The sequence below is a fragment of a genome, unplaced genomic scaffold (genome assembly GCF_019419815.1).
Source record: "Pyrus x bretschneideri cultivar Hongxiangsu unplaced genomic scaffold, Pyrus_bretschneideri_v1 Contig6, whole genome shotgun sequence".
Taxonomy (NCBI): Eukaryota; Viridiplantae; Streptophyta; class Magnoliopsida; order Rosales; family Rosaceae; genus Pyrus; species Pyrus x bretschneideri.
This window is the reverse complement of record NW_025999798.1, coordinates 3091950-3111706: the sequence shown is the minus strand read 5'-3', so window position 1 is coordinate 3111706 and position 19757 is coordinate 3091950. Positions and strand designations below refer to the sequence as shown.

Sequence of the window (19757 nt, the reverse complement as noted above, 5' to 3'; positions counted from 1 at the left end):
CGATCGTAATCGATCCAAACACATTTCAAGTGGTAATTCACGCAATCATGCGATATCGCAAGCGAACAAGTTAGAGAATTCTCTTCCGCAATTCCGAATACAACCCTATCACTCTCGCTGAAACTACAAAACCTGCCGAAGCTCACGAGCCTTGGCACTGTCCGTGATATAATGCAGCTCGTGTTGAATCAATTCTAATAATGCATGCCTTCCCGTTAGGAAAAAGAGGGATCACGAAAAGATTCCGGATTAGAGAACAAAAACTTAAGCGGCTAAACGCGTCAAAAATCTGTCTTAACAGCGACCCCCCGCCAATCCCACTTTGCCACCTGTGATCTACACGGTTTTAAGGGCTGCCACATCATCAGTGCACTCGCTCTTTGTGCTCTTTTGCTAAAGAGTCAGAGCTCGGTTTGCGGCCTTGGACTCGTGGACTGATTGACGTGGCCTTTTCTGACGTCGGTTAGTTCATTTAATTAAAAAGATTTACATGATACGAATATACTGTTATCGTGTTTTCTGTTAATGTTGTAAACTCATATATGTCGTTGTAATATCGACTCTATATTTGTATTGTACGAGTCACTCTCTTAATTAAGATTAGATTACAAACTATGAAAAATAAGAAAATTTGAATCGAGACATATTAGGGCAGCTCCAAGCTAACAAGTATTCCATCTTTGCAAGGAACATTTATCGTACGCAGCCTTATCATTACTTTGTAAATAGACTGTATCTACGACTCAAATCGTGACCTTTCAATCACAAATGAGCAATTTTTTCATTGTGCGAAAACTCACCCTCTATTTTGCAATGATCGAAATGAGAATATTTGTTGTACGCAACCTTATCTATTCCTTTGCATAATAATTGTTTTCACAACCCAAATTAAAAAATGAAAAATAAATTATAAAATACAAGACTAAAGCAATCCATGACTTACTGAATTATTATATTTTTGGTTTCAGAAGTGGGGGTCAAATTCTGTATTGTCGTAGCTATTGTATTTTTAGTTTTAGACAAAAACTTTCGTGATTCTTTTGAATAAACATTTTAATATTGTTGACGCGTTGTACATTTTTATATGTTATTTAAAGACAAAATTCTAGAATGTTTATTGACTGCCCTTTGATTCAAATCTAATTAGAGTGGATTTTTATTGATTACAGCTAGATTTTCTCTTAATTGGGAAATTAAAGTTGCACTAGTCTTTTTCTTTCATAAAATTTCTTGGACAATTTAAGAGGAGGATATAAAGGTTTCAAGACTTCCAACTTGAAGTCATACCATATGATTTTCTACTTAATTTGCTTCATTTTGATTTTTAGGTACTAAATTTTATAATTTTGTGGTGTTCATCTTAAATTGAATATCAATTGTTTTTTCTACATTGTGGCAAGTTGAACAATTTAATAAAAATCAACGCGTAAATTACTAATCTTGATTCACTTGGATATTAGATTTTCTTGTTCTAGCAAATCACGTGAAGTGTAGTGACAAGATCACACCGTTATAAGTAAGCATCAAACTCATCAAAATACATTAGAACATGAAACCTCCACAAGAGAGAGTGAGAGAGAGTGAGAGAGAGAGATCAAAAGTCTAAATACACAATAGATTTTTAGCGTGTTCAGAATAAGTATACTACGACATACGTTATTATATAAATGAAGAAACATTTCATTATACTTGTACAATAATATATGGTGGACCGCCTCGTATTTAAAGCATATTGAAAAACTCTCCAAACCCACATACTCACTCACTCGCTCATTCCCTCCTCTTTCTTCGACACCAATATATATACCTGCTTAAAACCCAACAAATGCACCAAAATTCTCAACCCTCGCTCTCTCAGACTCTCTCACTTCCCCGCACCCAATAAATAAAAATAAAAAATAAAGAAAAACAAAAATGCAGCAGCACACACAACTCTGCCTTGTGACTCCCCTCTCTCTGTTCTTTATCTTCTTCTCGTCTCTCAATGTAAGCCATCTAAATTTCTATCCAGTAACAGTAATCCAATTTTTTTATTTATTTCGTACCGTTTATGAATTAATTCATCCTATTGATTAATTTTTGTACTGCATTGTTTCTGGCTACTTTAATTTTACTTGTTCCGACCGATTTGCCATTGTTATGACACAATGCAGGTTGCTATCGCCGCCGCAGGCGGCAGCTCCGGTGCAACCGAAAACCCATTTTCGCCAAAGGCCTATCTGGTTCGTTACTGGAACAAAGAGGTCCAGAACGATGCTGAGAAGCCATCGTTTTTGCTCTCGAAGGCCTCACCATTGGACGCGGTGGGCTCGGCGGCCTTCGCGAAGCTAGCGGCTCAGAACGGCCTCTCGACTCGGCTGCCTGAGTTCTGCTCCGCAGCCAATCTTCTCTGCTTCCCCGATTTGGCACAGAGCCTAGAAAAGCACGACAAGGACGCGAATTTCGCGGTCTACGCAGACAAAAACTTCACCAATTACGGCACCGATCGGCTTGCCGGAGTCGACTCGTTCAAAAACTACTCGCTCGGCGAGAACCTCCCAGTCGACTCGTTCCGGCGGTACAGCCGCGACTCGGTCAACCACAAGGACCAGTTCACCAGCTACGCCAACGACGGGAACGTGGTGGACCAGAGCTTCAACGGCTACGCCGCCGGAGCCACCGGCGGCGCCGGCGATTTCAAGAAGTACGCCGACTCGGTGAACGTTCCCCACCTCGGATTCAACTCGTACTCGGACGATTCAAACGGGCGGTCCCACGGGTTCACGGGCTACAGTGAGAACGCCAACGCTGGCGACCAATCGTTCACTAGCTACTCCAAAAACGGCAATGGGGCCCCGAACGAGTTCACGGGCTACGGAACTAACGCCAATGTAGTCGGGTCCGGCTTCACGGCTTACGGCCAATCCGGGAACGGAGCAAACGACAAGTTCAATAATTACGGAAACGACCAGAATGATCCGGCGAACAATTTCAAGAGCTACGGCGACGGAGGCAATGCCGGAGTCGAGACATTCACCAGCTACAGAGAAAGAGCCAATGTCGGCGACGACTCGTTTCAGTCGTACGCCAAGAACTCCAACGGCGAGAAGATGGATTTCACGAGTTACGGCAAGTCGTTCAATATCGGGTCGGATAAGTTCACCGGGTACGGGAAGGGAGCGAGGGGGCAGGATATCGGGTTCAAGATCTACGGCGTGAACACGACTTTCAAGGACTACGCCAAGAAGGAGACCGTAAGTTTCAAAAGCTACACCAAGGCCGGCGCCGGCTCCGTAAAAGCGGCGGCGGCTAGCGGCAGTATGGTGAAAAAATGGGTGGAGCCGGGCAAATTCTTCCGGGAGTCGATGCTCAAGAAAGGAGTCGTGATGCCAATGCCCGACATTCAAGATAAAATGCCCAAAAGGTCGTTTCTGCCCCGGACAATTCTCTCCAAATTACCATTTGCCACTTCCAAAATCGCCGCCCTCAAGCAAATCTTCCACGCGGCGGATAACTCGACGATGGAGAAGATCATCGTCGACGCCCTGCAGGAATGCGAGCGAGCCCCCAGCGCCGGCGAGACGAAGCGCTGCGTCGGGTCCGCGGAGGACATGATTGACTTCGCCACCACCATCCTCGGCCGAAACATCGTCGTCCGGAGCACCGAGAACGTCAACGGGGCGAAGCACGACGTGATGATCGGATCGGTGAAGGGAATCAACGGCGGCAAAGTCACGCAGTCGGTGTCGTGCCACCAGAGCTTGTTCCCTTACCTACTCTATTACTGTCACTCTGTTCCAAAAGTTCGGGTATACGAAGCGGATCTTCTGGACCCGGTTTCGAAGGCCAAGGTCAACCACGGTGTTGCCATCTGTCACTTGGACACGTCTGCCTGGAGTCCGACTCATGGGTCTTTTTTGGCATTGGGCTCGGGTCCCGGTCGGATCGAAGTCTGCCACTGGATCTTCCAGAATGATATGACTTGGACTATTGCTGACTGATGATGATGATGACGTGGAGGGTTAGCCCGTTTGGTTAATTTGGGTTCGAACCTGTGGCTAAGAAAGGTTAGCCCCATGGCTCGACCTCGAGTTTTTTTTTTCCTTTTTTTTTAATTTTTTTTTATTTTTACATTTGGAATGTCTTGATTATGATATATGATCCTTGATAAATGTTTATGTGTTGCTTCCCCAATAATTGGAAGCCAAATTAATGGAGCAATGAGTTTAATCTATATATTATTACTAATTGTTTATTATTGCATTATTGTTTTTAGCTTTATATTAATTTTTTAAATAATTTGGTTAATTGGTGCTTTGTCCATTTTAATTTGAATATTAATAAATTCCAGTTGAAAAAGCAAAATGAAATTGCAATTTAGTTATATAAGTGATACTAAAGGAGATATTCAAACGCATAATTTTTAGACTTCAAGCGCTAAAAAGAATGTGTATAATTAACTGCGAGTGTTGAGAAAAATGCCAAAGATCGTAGCTACTCGTCTTATTGTAAGTAATTAAGAAAATATTTAATTTAAAATGCAGATGGCTAAAATGCGATAGATTTGAAAATGAAGTGGCAATGTAGTACTAGCCAGTGGCATACAAAATGTGTTAGGCGTACATATATATATAACGAAGGGCGGAGGTCAATTCGGCCGTGTGGGTAAAAGATGAGGTGGTCCAAAGGGCCGTGTGGGTAAATTGTGGGAATGAGAAAGGCTTATGACCCATGAGGGACAGCAGTTGTCGGCGGCACCGTCCTTTTTTTTGTTTATCCGGAAGAGTCCATAAGAGTTACGCCGATTTTTATTTTCATCTCTGATAATAAAAATTAATAAAAATGATCTTTGAATATGTTTTCTGTAAATTATTTTAGTTATTCATGAAAAATATATCAATAAGAGTTGTTTTAACAAAAATACCTTTAAAATATGGTCACTGTGCCATTCTTTAAGTGATAATTTAACGAGGATATTGACAGATTTTTTATGAAATTAACAAAATGATTTACTAAGGGACAATTGTTACATCCCACATCGCCCAGGAGTGAGGATCCTGTAAGCCTTATATGTATATTTTTATCTCTACCTAGCACGAGGCCTTTTGGAAGCTCACTGGCTTAAGGTTCCATCGAAACTCCAAAGTTAAGCGAGTAGCACGCGAGAGCAATCCCATGATGGGTGACCCATTAGGATGTTCTCGTATGAGTTCTCAGAAACAAAACCGTGAGGGCGTGGTCAGGGCCTAAAGTGGACAATATCGTGCTACGGTGGAGTCGAGCTCGGGATATGGTGGAGGCCCGGGCCGGGATATGACAATTTGGTATCACATCCCGTGTGAGTTCCCAGAAACAAAACCGTGAAGCCATGGTCAGGGCCTAAAGCGGACAATATCGTGCTGCGGTGGAGTCGAGCCCAGGATGTGACAATTTGGTATCGCATCCTGTGTGAGTTCCCAGAAACAAAACCGTAAAGGCGTGGTCAGGGCCTAAAGCGGACAATATCGTGCTACGGTGGAGTCGAACTCGGGATGTGGTGGAGGCCTGGGCCGGGATGTGACAATTTGGTATCATAGCCAATCCCTAGCTAGATGTGTGTCGATGAGGACGTCGGGCCCTTAAGGGGGATGGATTGTTACATCCCACATCGCCCAGGGATGAGGATCTTGTAAGCCTTATATGTATATTCTCATCTCTACCTAGCATGAGGCCTTTTGGGAGCTTACTGGCTTCGGGTTCCATCGAAACTCCAAAGTTAAGCGAGTAGCGCGCGAGAGCAATCCCACGATGGATGACCCATTAGGAAGTTCTCGTGTGAATTCCTAGAAACAAAATCGTGATGGCGTGGTTGGGGTCTAAAGCGGACAATATCGTGCTACGGTGGAGTTGAGCCCAGGATGTGGTAGGGGCCTGGGCGGGGATGTGACAACAAATTCAGAAACCAATTGAAAGTTATGCAGATTTCATTGACCATTTCGAATAAAAAGCCTTCACAATTTAATGAAGAATATTTAGCTACTCAAAGAAGAGTAGCAGCTCCTACTAAAAAATCTTAGTGTTTTAGTTACAGAGTTTTGTGCTTATGATCAAAACCGTTCATACTATGAATCACACTGTAAAGATCATCTATGCAAAAAACTAAATTAAAACTAAGGACGTTAAGTCAATTTATTGTAGCAAATACATAGATGGTTCGTAATGTTTTTACCAATACCGTTCATTTGTTTTTAAACATTTTGATGACTAAACTACCTTATTTTTAAAGAAAAACTAATAAAAATGGCTTGAAAACTTTGAGTTTTAATGATAAAGACAACATAAAAGGTAAAGTGAATAGTACCAGGATTGACTTTTAGTGTAAAAATATGGTTTTTTGTTAAAGTGAACAGTACCAAGAGCTTTTTGTTAAAGTTCCATATTTTTAATTGATTTTTGTAGAGGCGATCTTTATAGGGTGATTTATAATTTGAACGATTCTAATTATAAATACGATATTCTATAAATTGACAACGAACAATTTTAAGAAATTTTAAGTAGAAGTTCCTACTCATCTTTAAGTAGCCAACTATTATTCTAATTTAACCCCCAAAAATATTACTGGATGAGCAAGGATGTCTAGAAAACTTGGGAAGGCTGCATACAACACACAACTAGCGGACATGCTGGGTGAGTGTGCGTAATACGTATGTATCTATTTTTTTAGTGTTTGTTTTTAACCTTTTTGGGAAATTTTTGGGAAATTTGTTTCATATTTTGTTTTATATGTACATTGTATGATTTATTAATTTGACATTTAAAATAAACAAAAATTACAGAATCTGGCATTACAGCTAGCATCCAGTTCAACTGACATCCCTTTTCTCAGACGCTACATTGCAATGTCCATTTCCTAGTTCTTTTTTTTTTTTTTTTTTCATCACTCACTCGCCTTCTATGCTTCATTCTTTGAGCAACTATTTATTTTTATGTTTAGATTCAGACACTACAATGCAGTGTTCGTTTCCCTGTCCTGTTTTTCTTGTATTGCATTTTGATTCAGAAACTACAACACAATTTCTGTTTCCTAGTTTTGTTTGTTTTTTTTTTTTTTTTACTACATTTTGATTAAGACATTGCAATGCAGTGTCCGTTTCGTGGGTCTGTTTTTCTATTTTTACATTTTGATTCAGACACTACAATGCAGTGTTTGTTTCCTGGTTCTGTTTTTCTATTTTTACATTTTGATTCAGACACTACAATGCAGTGTTCGTTTCCTAATTCTGTTTTTTTTTTCTTTTTCTTTTTTACGTTTTGATTTAGACACTGCAGTGCAGTGTCCATTTCATGGTTTTGTTTTTACATTTATATTCAGACGCTTCATTGCAATGTTCGTTTCCTGGTTCTGTTATTCTTCCTATAATCTTTTCCACATCTCATGGAGTCTCTCTCGACCCATAAAATTACTTATTAAAAACAAACTATAAATTTCATATCACAGAACAAAAGGAGATAGAACCCATCAAATTAATCAAAACACAAAAAGATTTCAAACCCAAAGGAAGAAACTATCAAAACCTGTAAAATTCACCCCCCGCAGATCCTCGTCACGGCTTTACCCGTTTTGGGCTCAACAAGAAAGCCTTGCCGGTGAAAGGGGCGAGGCGTATGTATTGAAATTAGAGCTTTTTGGGTTTGATTTCGGGTCTTTTTTCTCTTGCAGGTGGTAGCGGTGGTGTGGCATCGTCAAAGAGTCCTACCAAAACAAGTTGCTGGATTGGGAGTGGGAGAAGGTTGAAAGAGATCGATGTGGTGTCCTAGTGAGGGAAGACGGAGCGTACATGGACGGCTTGACTGCAGATTTCATAGATTTGCTTAACGGTTGGTTGTGTGGTGGAGGAGAAAGGTTGGGCAGCATGTAGTCACAATTTTTTTTGAAAAAATGAGAAAGATGGAGAGAATGGTAAAATTTTGACTATTGATAATGCTTTAAGATCTCCACCCCTAACAGAAAATAGCCTAATCAATTTTATTAAGATATTATTATTTTTATTATAAAATAATAATAAAAATATTATGCTCGGACTTGTTCCCCACCCTTTCATCTAAAGCCTTTTTTTCCTAGCCCTTTTATCCTCATAACCACCATCACATAGCTCGGCAAGTCCTGGTCCAACGGCAAGCGAACTTGTCGACAAAAGCAATCTCAATCCTGGTCCACTACATTGGGTAGAAGCGTAGATGGTTGGATTCCAAGATGAAATTCCAAAAGTGAAAGTCGTTAGGGTGGCATGAATGGGTGTGTGGATGATCTGAGTTGTTTGGGTGTCGTTCCTAGAGGTACACGTCTAGTTTCTTATTTTAGGATGAGATTTGAATACGGCAGGGTGATGGATGAAGGGTGTTATTGGGGTTTCTTATTTTGGTGGTGAACACCCCCACGGCCAACACTGTCCCGGCCGCCGAGCACAGGATTGCTCACGTCAAATGCTTTGATTGTTGGGTTTGTCGATTCTGGGCCGGTCTCTTGCCTGACTTGGGCTGGGTGCCAACCTATTAGGCTGGGGTGGAGTGATTTGGTTGGGGGCCGGCCTCTTTTGGGTGCTTGGTGCCGGGCAATCCACTCCCGGTGGACTTGCTCTAAAGCCCCTGTAGCATTTATTCTTGACCTGTACCTAATTAATAAAAATATATCACTAATTAAGTTTAGAACAAAATATGTCACTGATATATTTCTAAATAGTAAAGTTTTTATGATCTTTAGCTAAATTACCTTAAAAAGAAAAGTATGCGGTTTAATATTGACTGCCATAATTTAGGATGAAGGCCTTTAATTTTTTATAAATGTTGAATCATTATCCATTTAAAATTAGGTTTGAAAAATCGTTAAATGTGTAATGTTGACGTTGATGCGCAACAACTCTTCATATGATAGAAGGCGAAAGTATGGCGGATATACTTCATCAAGTTTCAAGATCAATTAGAATTAGGAATGGCAATGGTTCGATTTGATAATGGAAATGCTATATTTATCTTCATAACCACGAAAATTAATCATATTCATAACCACAAATTAACCATCGGGGATTATCCATAACTATATCCACCAGGTGACGGATTTTCAATCGGTTATCGATTATATCCATTTTCATCAAAAAAAAAAAAAAATTATATTCATCCGATTTATGCACTATAAATTTTAGTAGATACTAATTCCATCATTAAATAGCAAAATCCAATTACAAAAAACATAACAATATATTTGAAGCTGTTCACGATAAGCCAATATGATAAATTGGTCCAATAAAAAAGAAAAAGAGGACAAAAGCAAATACGAAACGAAGACAAAACAAATTGATTCAATGAATTAATTTCTTGATAGTGAGACTCTTGAAGAGAGATGAATCTGATAAACTTGGAACATTTGATAATTGATATATAAAACGATTCAATGAATTAATTTGGTTGAGTATAACAATAAGAGTGTTGAATTGATGAGGTTGTTGGTATGCCCCATGCATAATGTTTGGTGCATAATAAAGATAATATAGGATTTGATGCATACATAATGAATTAGTATAGTGAGAGTTTGGTAAATTGAATAAAATTATATTATATATCAAATACACACACACACACACACACACACAATATATTCAGGTCAGATTCGGGGACGGATATGAATTGAGGACCCTTATAACCATATCCAAAACCATAACCGAATAAAGTTCATGGTTTTTCCCCATATCCATACCATACCCGAATTTTCATATCCAAATCCAATTCATTCAGACGGTTATTTACGATTCCCGGGTTTAACGGTTAGAATTGTCATTCCTAATTAGAATTTAGAAGTGGACAATATGATAATGCTAGTTACATCAATGTCACAGATTAGTAAATTGTATGATGGGACATTAACAAAAAAATAAGTATATTAATTAACGTTAAATAATAATTCAATTATCAATTGAAATGAATCCGAAATTTTTAGAACAAATTTACAAATAATGTGATGTATCATTAATTAAAAATAAGCACGTTAATCGATACTTAAGTAATAATTCAATCATCAATAATAACATTATATGATTTATAAAAATAATTATTATTAACACTTCAAATTTATCATTCTACGTTCCAAACTTTTTATATTTAAAAAGAAAAATACAATTTTAAAGAATATAAAATGAAATTTTTTAAGTGCTAATAATACTTTTTTTTATAAAATATAATTTAAAACTCTTTAAACACGTCTTATTTTTTACAAAATATCCAAGACGAAAATATCGCGTCCATAATTAACCTTGGATCCTGAAGTTTGAATCATAGCGATTCATTTTCAAGCATGTCAAATCAATCATGTGGCTTGAATTGGATCTCATCATTGTCAATGTTATTGACAACGTATCATCATTGTCAATCTTATTGACGACGTATCAATAATGTATGAATATATCTTTCAAATCCATGCACAGATAACTGTATTATAGAAATTAAAAAAAAAAATTAATGAAAGCACTCGATACTGTTTACTTTAACGAAAAATCATATTTTTACACTAAAAAGTCAATCATGGTATTATTCATTTTATCTTCTATTTTGTCCTTATCGTTAAAACTCAAAGTTTTCAAGCCATTTTCATTAATTTTCCTAAATTAAAATTCATGAACGTTTTTGGAAAAAGGATCCTCGCCAGATCCTTTTTTGAGAGATCCTGTGATCATGGTCATTCATTGTACATCGTGCAGTCAGTTTTCGTTAAGTACTATTTATATTTAATTTTAAACGGCCACGATCATGAAATCCCCAGGAAAAGGATCCGGCAATGATCCTTTTCCCATTTATGCAGATAGTGTTCTAAAAGTTTCCATCTAGAGCTGTTTAGGCACTAATTGGCTGATTACCACCACAATTAATCTTTAAGCGTTTAAAAAATAAGAAAATTCATCTAGACTTGTCGAGGCACCTGTCTAGATCTCGATTCTCAGGTAGTATGCTAGAGAGACTAAATTTGTAGACAAAATTTTGGAAACAAAAGAATATGAAAGTTGATAATTGGTTTATTATTTGAAACGTTGATAAACGTGTTTATTCCTATTTGTGATATATAATTTAATTTACAAATTTAATTTTTCTAGAAAATTGATACCTTCCCGGCCGATCTGCTTTTCAGTTTCCATACATGCACAAAAAGTACGGTTCTTGGGTTCCATCGATTAGGGTTTATACTTATAGGAGCTTTAAAGGAGGAGGATGGGATTTTCTCAACTACCTAGCTGCTGGTGCTAGTACATAGGTGGACCACTGACAAGACAAACCAAGACCATCACTACTTGCCATACATTTGGTAGCAACGATATGAAGCAAGAGTCCTACAGGTTTAGGGAGGAAGCTCTGCATTTCCTTTCCCACCATATCATAAAACCAATGCCCAGTTTCGGCCATGATATCAGACCAACCACTCTCTGCCCGTCATAAATTTCCAACACACATATGGTGAAGAAAATTTATTTTCGGAAATTTTATAGTACTCCAGAGTATTTCTTTGGGAATTTTTAACCGTATTTTGATTATTTATCATATGCCGAAAAATCCCTATTATCTTCTCTTTTCCCCTCTTTTTCACTTACAATATACGTACACTCTTGTAAGATCTATTCTTCGTTGTGTTTCAATGATCGGACCTGTCTAATTTGTAGTTGCAGACGTCTTTCCTCAAAACTCATAACAGAAATAGGTTTTTGGTTGCGTAAACGCAAAATGCTGCAAGATGGAGATGGGTGAAGGTCACGTTGTTGCTAGGGTGCTGCAACAGTGCTTTGAAGTGTGAAGAGAAGTTGTTGCAGGGTGAAAACTACTTTTATGGCTTTTGATTTTTGAGTTGTTGGGTCAGTCTCAGCAGATTCTCAGGACGCGGAGCGAATTAAATGCAACTAGCTAACTGCATGTAGCAGACTCCCCCCCATAACTCTCTGGTGTCCAATTGTGATGACTAAGCAGTTGACGCCGCAAACCCTAGCTCAAGAATATATTAGAATGCGAATCAAGAGTAAATTGCATACGATAGACGTCCCCGACTCTTGCAAAGCAGAGAATCTTGTTGGCTTTAAGTCGCAAATCAATTGCTAAAGATGAAGAGGTTCAATATATTTTAAGCTTTTATACTAAGTTTTTATCCCTCTATGTCATATATTCTCACTATTTCCCTTTTGGAAAAAAACTCTTGAGCCCGAAAGTCCAGACAACGTCTTAAATTAAGTAAAACGTTTATCAATAGCTTCTAATCATTTTTATTACAACAATTTTCTTTAATAGAATTTCTTAGCTCATGAGACTTAACATGTAAATAACTTGCTACATTACAAAATATAAATTGTGAACTTATTTAGTGACAATAGATGGATTGGCAAAATATCTTTAATCTCTTATGCTAAAATTCTATCCCTTAATGTGGATACTTGCAAAACATAATATTTGTTTTTCTTTTAAATACAGCGATATTCTACTCTTTGAAAAGAAAGAGAGATTTATGTAGCTGATATTTTACTTGCTCAAAGTCAAAAGACAATCCTAAAATGGTATGTTTTTCCCAACTCCAAGTATGTTAATTGGATTGTTGATCAAATGGTTAAAAGGGTGGTCAACAAATTTACGATTTTATGTATACTTAACACCAAATATAATTCAATTAGGATTAGCTTCTATTTGCAAAAGCAAATTAATGAAAACATGGTGTGTCCTTATCCAAGAAGCATTGCAATTTCCAAATGAGTAGATGAGGATATAAAGTTATAAACAATGTTTAAAAGCTTAAAATTATTTCAATATTAGTAGATGAGGATATAAAGTTATAAACAATGTTTAAAATCTTAAAATTATTTCAATATTTAGTTGTTAGAAAGGTGTTAAGGAGACTAAAAAAAAAGAGATTTTCCATGAACTCTCCATCATCTCACAGTTTAATGTTAATTTATTTATGTTTTCATGATGACATGTTTTTCAGATTAACACAGCTACGTGTTTCAAAATGACGATATCATTAACGTTAAGCATAGTGCTTAATGTGCAATCAAGTTCGAATTGGAAGGGAACATTTGACCAATAACATCACCATAGATGAAAATGACCTACTTTGATCAAATGCATGCTTTTATTCAAGTATTTTGGCTATAACAATTAACATGGTGTTTACCAAATGAATGGTTTACTGTTTATAGTTCCAAACTTTCAACAATGAGATAAGTTTTTTGACAAGACGAGATTTAAACTGTGAACATTTACGATAGGGTATTCAAATTTGTGTGCCATGAGGCGTACTGCAATAGCTTTTTTTTTTTGCTAAAAAAAAAGTTTAGGAGGAGATTGGTTACTCTCATCACCAACGGCATTGCCAAAAGAACTTATTCGTGGCATCTAGTTGTCATCTGCCACCAGTGTGTATTTACATAGAAATTTACAGATCATGCACAAACGAGAATTAACGTCATGACTTGAACCTTGGTGAGGTGACACACAAAGCATAACCTTACCAACTTAGCCAACCCTCTTCGGCCTGCAATAGCTAATTTGAGAATATTACAAGCTTAGGGTTTACTTGGAAGTTAAGCCCAAATTCCCCTATTTTACATTAAAAATGAACTTAATTAAGTAATTACAAGTAATACATGTTATTGGCCTAACTAAGTACTGATTTGGTACTGAGATGCTTTTATAAAAAGTAGAGCTTTAATGAAAATGACTTGAACTAAGTTTATTTTAACAAAAAACCATCCTATAACTTTTTTTTAATATAAAAAACTTGAAATTTAATAAAAAGGACAAAATATAATATAATAAAAACAAAAACTAAAGTCTCATAAGTAGGAAATGAGCCCACATGCAAAACCAAGACTTTTTATTCCAACCAATGCCCCTGACGGAAACTCCATTCCGTCAGTCCAATTCCATCAGAAAATTGAATTTATTATTTTAATTATTAATTGATTAGCACTATAATTAGGCATATATATATATATAAGTATATCCACCACAAAATAGCATATTAAATTTCAAGTACACCAATCTTTCCCATTTCTCAAACACACCGTAGAAAGCAATGGGAGCAACTTCACTCATTTTTTTTCTTACTCAAACATTCTTTCATTTAACCCGATCTCCGACACAACCTGAAAACGAAATCGAAACCGAGAGAGAAAAGTGCATGTCGTGTACCAGAGGTTTGTCAGGTCTTTTTGAGCACGGCACAAGTTGCTTCCCTCTGCATCTCCTCACTGCTTTTGGTTTGAATGCATGTGATGTGAGAAGTTCTTCCTTCCTTCCTCATCCTACATGCTATCTTTTACTAATTAAATTTAGAGCCCAGCCAACATCTTCCTCATTTGTTTGCCATATCCACATACTCTTTTACTCGCAGAACATTAATCATATGTAACTAAAATTGAATTGATTAAATCTTGATTGGTCTCAACTCTTAAGGGAAATTAGGCCAGGTTATGTCTTTTATTTTTGGGGTCATGGGGCTTGAGTGGAGGTTCAACTACATTAATGACGTGCATAAAAATTTGTAAAAGAAATAGAGGAACTAAAATGAGAAAGAATGATAGCTTATTTACTAATTTATAAATTAGTAAGAAATAGAGGAATTGAATTAAGAAGGATTTAGAATGAGAAAGATTCAAAATCATGTTAAATGCTTATTGAAATATTTATAGAATCAAAGTAAGATTAATATAAATTTCCTATAAGCTATTCATAAGTTAAACACTAACTATTTCTTAAACACACACACACACACACACTCTCTCTCTCTCTCTCTCTCACTATTTTTAAACTGATTATTTAAAAAAAAAAAAAATGAACACAGGTACTACAGTATTTCTGAAACTATACTCTGACTATTTATGAAACTGAAAACGGCTATTACACTATTTTTGAAACTAAACACTAGCTATTTATGAAACTGAACACGAGTATTATCACTATTTTTAAAGGAAAACTAATAAAAATGGCTTGAAAATTTTGAGTTTTAACGATAAAGACAAAATAAATGGTAACATGAATAGTACCATGATTGACTTTTTAGTGTAAAAATGTGATTTTTCGTTAAAGTGAATAGTACCGGAAACTTTTCGTTAAAGTTCCCAATTTTTAAATTAAGCACTGGTACTATCACTATTTTTTAAACTGATCACTAATTATTTTTTAACTAAACATGAGTATTACACTATTTCTGAAATTAAACACTTACTATTTCTAAAAATTGACCATGAGTAGTATCACTATTTCTTAAACTAAATACTGATTCTATCGCTATTTTTTAAATTAATCACTGAATATTTCTGAAATTGAACATGGGTACTGCACTATTTCTGAAACTGAATACGGGTACTACACTATATCTCAAACTGAAAACTAACTATTTCTGAAAACCAAACATGTGACAACTCGTTCCAAATTTTACGTTTTTATTTTATTTTAAAAGCGTGAATTTACAAAATTGCCCTAGAGGCAAGGACTTTGACTTTTGTTGACCATCAACTCAAGAGATGTGGGACTTATTCTTTTAGCATATCCTCGTAGTACTTATTGGTACGAACGTATAGACGAAAGCTGTTTGCGAGTCCAAATTATAACGGTATAGTTACAGACGTTCGAAATTGGTTATTCAAGGTTTAGCGTTTATTTAAATTAAATCCCCCCTTGTGGGGAAAAGCCCAATCAGAATTGGAAGAAAGAAAAAAAAAAAAAAAAAAAAAAACGGGAAGTGGGTTTTCGTCCACCCGCACCCACCGCGGGTTCCCATTTTCCAAGGTCGATTCCGGCCAACTCCGGTGGAGTTTTTCGATGCCACCACCACCATCTTGAAGCTCTCATTCCCCTCTACAAAACCCACCCAAGAACCACCTTGATTAACCATGGGATGTAGAGGTTTGAGGCCACGAAAGTTGACAAAAATCAATGGTGCTCCGGCCACCCTTCTCGATTTTCCGGCAAATCGGCAAAGCAATGGCCGATGCCACCACTTGGGCTTTGTAGCCCATCATCCCAGGAGCAAAATCCAACCAACCTTGACCCCGTTGGACCACCGTAGAAGACGAATTGACGTCGGGAAGTTTTAGGCACCCGCCGGCTTCGTGGGCAAAATTGACCATCTTCCGTCCATTTTTGGACTTCGTGGCAGGGACCGATCATTCAGGACGCCTCGATGTGTGCGCTAGAGAAGTATAGCGTGGACTCTAGGTGAGTGGATCTTTTCCTTTTTATTGTGCATATTATTGAGAGTTCTATCGACACTCTTAAATTGATTAGGTATATTACCTTCATATAATTATTGTGAATGCTTGAAGTACCTATATGAACTACGAATGGCTTGATCCCTATTTAGGGTACGTAGGCAGTCTAACGAGACGTTAGATGCAGCCATAAAATATTTGAGACAAAAGTCTTGCTTGGGAAATTGAGTAATGCGAAGGAAATTGGTAAAGACAAGTTTTAGTTTTGTGAATTAGTTAGTTAAATTAGAGTTAATTGGGTTGTCATGGATAATTATCCCTGAAAATAAGTAGTTTGGGAGTAGGGCGTTATTGATTGTACACTTCACACCATATTGTTTATAATTGAAAATGCTACGACATGGTTGAGTAGTAGATTGCATCATGATATATCCATATGTATATTACTTGCATATAATTATTGGGAATGCTTTCAAGTCCAAAGGTGAGCTCAGGACACCTAGGTAAGTTCAGGTGAGTTTATGGTACTAGTTGAATCGATTGCGTTATAGCCTGACTACAGTTATGAGTTAGGCAACTTCGATACTGTCGTACTGGTTGCCATGAATTGCACATGTTATATTGAGATGCATTGAGAGCTCATAAACCTGCACCCTGGTGTTAGTGCTCCCGCCAGTGGCCAGGGCACAGTCCTTCACGTGATGTTTACCTCCCGCACCTTACGTTCACCTTGGATCCAAGGTAGGTGCACAGCCCTGTCGTACAGACCACTTTAGGCGGTTCCGACTCGTAGGTGACCCGCGATTATTCGTCCAGTTTTCACGTGATCGTAGCACTTGAGCGTATTTATTTACACCCAGTCCTGTCGTACAGACCATTTTAGGTGGTTCCGACTCGTGTGCAGGTATACTTATTGAGCTATATGCTAGCCATGATTGACGAGATATGGATAAGTCGTACAGGTCACTATAGGTGACTCCGACTTATATGCTAGCCAAGATTGACGAGATATGAATAAGTCGTACAGGTCACTATAGGTAACTCCGACTTATATGCTAGCCATGATTGATGAGATACGGATAAGTTGTACATGTCATTTTAGATGACTCTGACTGATATATAACTTTGTATTGATTTAGTTCATTTGGCCTACTTATTAATGTATGGTGGATTTGATGGCAAACCGTGGTTTTGGTCATTTCTGAGTATGGTTTGGATATATGTATATATGTTGTACTGTCTTACGGAAAACGATACGGGTTTTACATTTAGGGGCATTACTTTTAAAGAGGTAGTAACTTTGGGAAGCTTGGTTTTATTGCTTACTCACACCTTCTGTTTGGTGCCCTCCAGGTTTTAGCTGCTGAGTTTGTATCGACAAGAATCTATGGCGAATCTTAGTATTAATGGATATTTTTGAGGGTATGATTCTTACCCACATTACTGTACCTTACTTATGCTCTGACATCGCGTGTGAAATGGGTTCGCTCCCACTCGTAGCGCACTCTGGTATTTAGACACTTTTAGATTCAAATTCATTCACTTTTTATACACTATCACATTTTATGGCTTCGTCACCTTCCAGGTGTCGGCCAGCACAGCTCGATTCAGGGTCCAAGTGGACTTTCTGGGTCGGGGTGTGTCAAAACATGTGTATTATCACTATTTCTTAAACTAAATACTGATCTATCACCATTTCTTAAATTAATCACTGACTATTTTTGAAACTAAACACGGGTACTGCACTATTTATGAAACTGAGCACATGTACTACACTATATGTAAAACTCAAAACTGACTATTTCCGAAAACTAAACACATATATCATTATTATTTTTTAAATTGAATACTGGTTCTATCCTTATTTCTTAAATTAATCACTGACTATTTCTAAAACTGAACACGGGTACTGTACTATTTCTGAAACTGAGCACAGGTACTACATTATATCTAAAACTGAAAACTGACTATTTTTGAAAACTAAACACAGGTATTATCACTATATCTTAAACTAAAACTGATTATTTCTGAAAATTAAAAACCTTGATCATACAATATGCACTCCTGCATTTACAAATTCAAGATCAAATGTGAATTAACCTTGAGTATTGATTTCTTTCGTATTAGGACAACAAAATCAATATCCCTTAGGGAAAAGTGCAAAGAATATGTCTGCCTTTTACACTAGCGCAGAGTTCCAGTGACTTTAGCTTGGCAGCAATTCGTGCTACGCAACCATCCACAACAAATATTGTTGAGATATACCAACGGGGTATTTCCAATCAGCTGCAGGAATCAAAAGGACAATGAGAATGCATCATAGGCCAAATCAAAGTATAAAACAAAATAAAAATTGAAAGCTAAATTGAATGCTTAAGCTTCATGAAGAAAAATGGTACTTCGGTGACATAGTTCTTGATTGCAAATTTGACTTGCATATTTATCTTCTCTTGCAGCAAACTGTGAAAGAAGTGAAAACAGATTCAAATGTTCAATTCTACGGCAAACCAACCAATTTTTATATTTAAAAAATAATTCATTTATTAATTTAAACAAAAAAAGTTCTACAAATCAAAAGCAACCAGAAAACTCCAAACACTTAATCATTTCATCTTCTTAAAATATCACTTGAAAAAGATATGAGTAAAATATTGCAAAAGCCCAGAAATAGTCAACTCAATCAAAACTAGAAGACCCCAAATATGCAGAAAATAAATAGAGAAAAAAACTTGAAGTATTTAACAAGAATGATTAATGTCAAAACAAAATACATATGTGAGAGTGGGAGAAAGTGGGAGAGAGAGCAGTTCAAACATAATTCCTATAACAATTTGGTTCTTCTAACAATCTATAGAAGCATCTTCCAATCTCATTGACATTGCATAGCCCGCAAAAACAAAACACTAGAAAGCATTGCCTGCCGGCAGTGGCAGGTGCTAAAAAAACTGACGTTTAATGCACGGAATCCACCAATGGTGACAGACCCAACCTAAATTTTTAAGAACCAACAATTATAACAAAAAAGTATATGAAAAAAATTAAGTTAACTACCATAAACAAAGTAAACAAAAAACAGAATAATAATTCTGGAATTTGTCCAATATTTAGCAGCAGATTTTCAAGATTTCAAGCAATATATTTCGCACCCAAATGCTAATAACCAATGAATAATCTAATTATGTCATTAAATATTAATAAATCATGTGAAACTTGAAATTATAGACCTTACAGGTACCTCTTGGAGTCCATCTGATTCTCTAAGCCATCTCTGATGATGGTCAGAACTCGCTTGAACTTCTAGTTATCAGTGGAAGATTGGTCGGGAGCGTCGCGAACTTCTCGAACTCTTCTTGGTCTTGACTTCCACATGGATCACAAGGGTGGCGTCATCTATATCGTCGACGATCTGATCGGAATTATAAATTGAGAAAATAGTAGAGAGAATGACATGATGTAGAAACCGTACAAAAGCTTTTTTTATCACATCTGAAGTGAAACGGATTAAATAAACGAGAGAATGTGTTGTCGGGGTATAATCGGAAACTCATTGTTTGGCGAGTTTCCTAA

The 19757-nt window shown here is 36.9% G+C and overlaps 1 protein-coding gene and 1 long non-coding RNA gene across 2 annotated transcripts; one reads left to right on the top strand and one right to left on the bottom strand.

The window, feature by feature from the left end:
• Window positions 1-1824: 1824 nt before the first annotated feature.
• On the top strand, window positions 1825-4220 carry LOC103953527 (polygalacturonase 1 beta-like protein 3). Its single transcript, XM_009365276.3, has 2 exons — window positions 1825-1986; window positions 2154-4220. The coding sequence occupies exons 1-2, from the start codon at window positions 1915-1917 to the stop codon at window positions 3978-3980; spliced, it is 1899 nt and encodes a 632-aa protein (XP_009363551.2). The 5' UTR covers window positions 1825-1914; the 3' UTR covers window positions 3981-4220.
• Window positions 4221-18183: 13963 nt separating this feature from the next.
• Window positions 18184-19681, bottom strand: LOC103953526. Its single transcript, XR_668062.3, has 3 exons — window positions 19426-19681; window positions 18590-18650; window positions 18184-18476 (listed from the first exon to the last, which is right to left on the bottom strand). It is a non-coding gene; the product is annotated as an uncharacterized LOC103953526 (long non-coding RNA).
• Between the last annotated feature and the right edge of the window lie 76 nt (window positions 19682-19757).

Excerpts from the sequence above, each read along its gene's own strand:
- LOC103953527 (XM_009365276.3), top strand. The coding sequence starts at position 1,915 with ATGCAGCAGCACACACAACTCTGCCTTGTGACTCCCCTCTCTCTGTTC. Across the intron at positions 1,987-2,153 it reads TCTTCTTCTCGTCTCTCAAT|GTTGCTATCGCCGCCGCAGG; the intron begins GTAAGCCATCTA and ends GACACAATGCAG.